The 3,255-nt window shown below is 45.5% G+C and overlaps 1 protein-coding gene across 1 annotated transcript in view; it reads left to right on the plus strand.

The window, feature by feature from the left end:
- The window catches only part of dll4 (delta-like 4 (Drosophila)), a 26,680-nt gene extending 23,825 nt beyond the window's left edge, over positions 1–2,855 (plus strand). The window contains exons 10-11 of the mRNA XM_080202969.1: positions 1,295–1,403; positions 2,021–2,855. Of these exons, the coding sequence (XP_080059095.1) occupies positions 1,295–1,403; positions 2,021–2,026 (115 nt within the window). The 3' untranslated portion in view covers positions 2,027–2,855. The remainder of the gene's footprint in view (positions 1–1,294; positions 1,404–2,020) is intronic.
- Positions 2,856–3,255: the final 400 nt, after the last annotated feature.

Below are 3,255 nucleotides of genomic sequence, written 5' to 3' on the forward strand. Positions count from 1 at the left end.
CCAAGGGAAAGCCATGCAGACGTAAGGAGAATGTGCAAACTCCACACAGACAGTCACCCAAGGCCGGAATTGAACTTGGGTCCCTGGTGCTGTGAGGCAGCAGTGCCAACCACTGTGCTATCATGTTGCCCCATGCAAGTCATAGTCAGAGATATACAACATGGAAACAGGCCTTTTGGCCAACTCGTCCACGCCAACCAGGTTTCCTAAATTGAACTAATTCCATTTGCCTGAATTTGGCTCATTTCCCTCTAATTCTTTCCTATCCATGTATTCAAATGTATTTTAAATGTTGTAATTGTACCCGACTCTAACACCTTCTCTGGCAGCTCATTCCATATACGCACCACACTCTGTGTGAAAAAGTTGCCCCTCAGTTCCCTTTTAAATCTTTCTCCTTTCACCTTAAGCTTATGCCTCTAGTTTTGGACTCCCCTACCCTGGGGAAAATAGCTTGGCTATTCACCTTATCTATACCCCTCATGATTTTATAAACGTCAATATGGTCACCCCTCATCCTCCTGAGCTCCAGGGAAAGAAGTCCCAGCCTACCCAGCCATTCCTTATAACTCAAATCTTCCAGTCCTGGTAACATCCTTGTAAATCTTTTTTGCACCTTTTCCAGTTTAATAACATTCTTCCTATGGTACAGGGACCAGGATTGTACGCAGTACTCCAAATGTGGCCATACCAATGTCTTGTACATTTGTAACATAATGTCCCAACTCCTGTACTCAATGCTCTGACCAACGAAGGCAAGGGTGCAAAAAGCCGCCTTCACCATCCTGTCTACCAGTGATGGCACTTTCAAGGAACGATGTATCTGCAACCCTAGATCTCTCTGTTCGATAACACTCCCCAGAGCCCTGCCACTAACTGTGTAAGTCCTGCCCTGATTTGTCTTACCAAAATGCAATACCTCATATTTATCTAAATTAAACTCCATCTGCCATACCTCAGCCTCCTGGCCCAGTTGATTAAGATCCCTTTGTAGTCTTAGATAACCTTCTTCACTGTCCACTACACCACCAATTTTGGTGTCATCTGCAAACTTACTATCCAAATCGTTTATATATATGACAAACAACAGTGGACCCAGCACTGATCCCTGAGGCACACCATCTCAGCGAACTACTGGCTAACTCCACTGCCCAGTGTCAGGGTCACTCACTGACTACTTTTATGGAACTGTTATTTACAATTAACTTTTGCAGCTAATGTGTTGAGCGTTACCATGTGCATCTGCTCAGCATTGTCTCAGACTCTCCCCTCACCTGATTTCCTCTTTGTTTAGTAGTGAAAAACTGGAGTGCAGAATATCCACGATATCAAGTGCCCAAGAGCTGATGTACCAGCCCATATACCGGACTGCCGAGGGCATGCTGCAAGATGTCATCACTGAGGTAAAGCGGCTTTGGGAGAAAGGCCACAGGGTGGGAAAAGGAATCGCCAGGGTGGGGGAGAGCTGTGCATTGTGGACACTGGGTAGTGGGGAGATATGGAGGAGTTGGGTATTTGAATAGAGAGTTTTGGTGGCTGGGTAGGGTGGGGGACAGTGAGGTGCACCGAGGGAGGGAGGTACACTGGGCTGCGCAGAGGTAGTGTACATGGACAGAAAGGAGAGAGGAATACTGGGGACAGCATTGAGAGATACACTGAGTGTGTGGACGGTCAGGGTGGTCTGAGAGAGTCAGGCTGTGCATTAGAACAGTTCTCTTCCACCTTTGGGCTCTGAGTCAGACGCATCTTCACGTGAAAGTTTCAGGCTGCAGCTCGTTTTAGCAGCAAACACCAGAAGGTTCCATTGTTTTAAGGTTTTGGGCCTTCAGTCTAATGGATCTGGGGGCCAGGCCAGCAGTAAATCCTGACTAGGTGGTGAGAGAATTTCTGGAGCTTGAGGCTTTAGATGAGAGCCTCCATCACCACACCTTTCAATCCAGGATCAAGGATGGGAAGGTGTTGGTCTAAGTCTGTGAAAGACATTTTGACTGATTCTCTCTCTCTCTCTCTCTGTGCCCAGGTTTAAGACTGCAATGCCAGAGATACTACAGTCTGTCTGGACTCTCCAGGTCTGTCTGTTTACGCAAAGTGGGACTGCTTTTTATTTATTCGCAACTTGCTACTAGGAGAAACGTTTGGAAAGTGGAGACCGTGACTTTGTGCAGAGGCCCACCCTGATTCTCGATTTGGGAGTAGCATTGTGGAAATCTGTCAGACCAGCGAGCTGCTGCTGTTACTGGAGAATCGGAGTTGACAGACACTGGGACCAGGCTGGTCCGTTTGACAAAGTGTCACAGACTGAGTGTGAAGCTCTCTCAGCGTACCGAGCCTCTGCAGGAGAAGATGCTGAGAGTGCTGATTTCGTGTTTCTGACTAAGAGAGATCTTTGTTACTGGCGGTGCTGCTGCAGTGCGAACACAGACAAACTGTGATCGATCGCAGGCCCACAGCATAGTCTCTATTTATTATTTTTTTGCAGAGTGGAATGTATTTAACAGGGTCCACTTTAACATCGAGACACTGACTCACTCACAGTGATTGACAGAGGCTGAGATTTGGAGTTGAGATGAATGACAGACAGGAGTACTCACTGACAGATCCATAATTCACTCCCCTCAACTCCACTTTGGGATTGCATCAACATTCTCCCAGGAACCAGAGCCTCGTGTACAGACAGCCCATTGCTGATCCCTTAAATCAAAGACCATGACAATCAATAATGTTATTTTTTTTAAGGTTGGGTATTTCATAATTAATTTAACTGTGAAGCACTGAACTTTGTACTTTTATAAAATTATTTTGTATATAATGTATATTTATAAATGTCTTCACATGTAAATACACTTATCAATTCATCTATGGTTTTGATTTCTTGGCAAAGTTTGAATTTATTTTTTTGTTCAAACAATGAAATCATTCCTGCTGCAACATCTATAGTGCCTGCGTCCTTCATTGAATCCGCCTGTATGCCAAACAGCAGCAACTCCAGACAGATATCACTGCATTGCCAGTGACAGCATGTAGGAACCTGCATTTGAATGGCCAGATATGTTGAACTGAGTGAAAAGTGCAGGCCAAGTGTGAGCATTTAGTGGATCTGCAAGGTAAGGGGAGCTTTACTCTGACTCTGATCCTATGCTTTACCCATCCTGGGAATGTCTGATTGGGACAGTGGAGATGGAGCATTATTCAGCATCTAATCTGTCCTGGAAATAATTGTACCGAAATCTGCTGGTGCTCTGCCTCTGGGGGATG

Source organism: Carcharhinus amblyrhynchos, chromosome 14, assembly GCF_965287045.1.
Source record: "Carcharhinus amblyrhynchos chromosome 14, sCarAmb.v2.hapA, whole genome shotgun sequence".
NCBI classification, from domain to species: domain Eukaryota; kingdom Metazoa; phylum Chordata; class Chondrichthyes; order Carcharhiniformes; family Carcharhinidae; genus Carcharhinus; species Carcharhinus amblyrhynchos.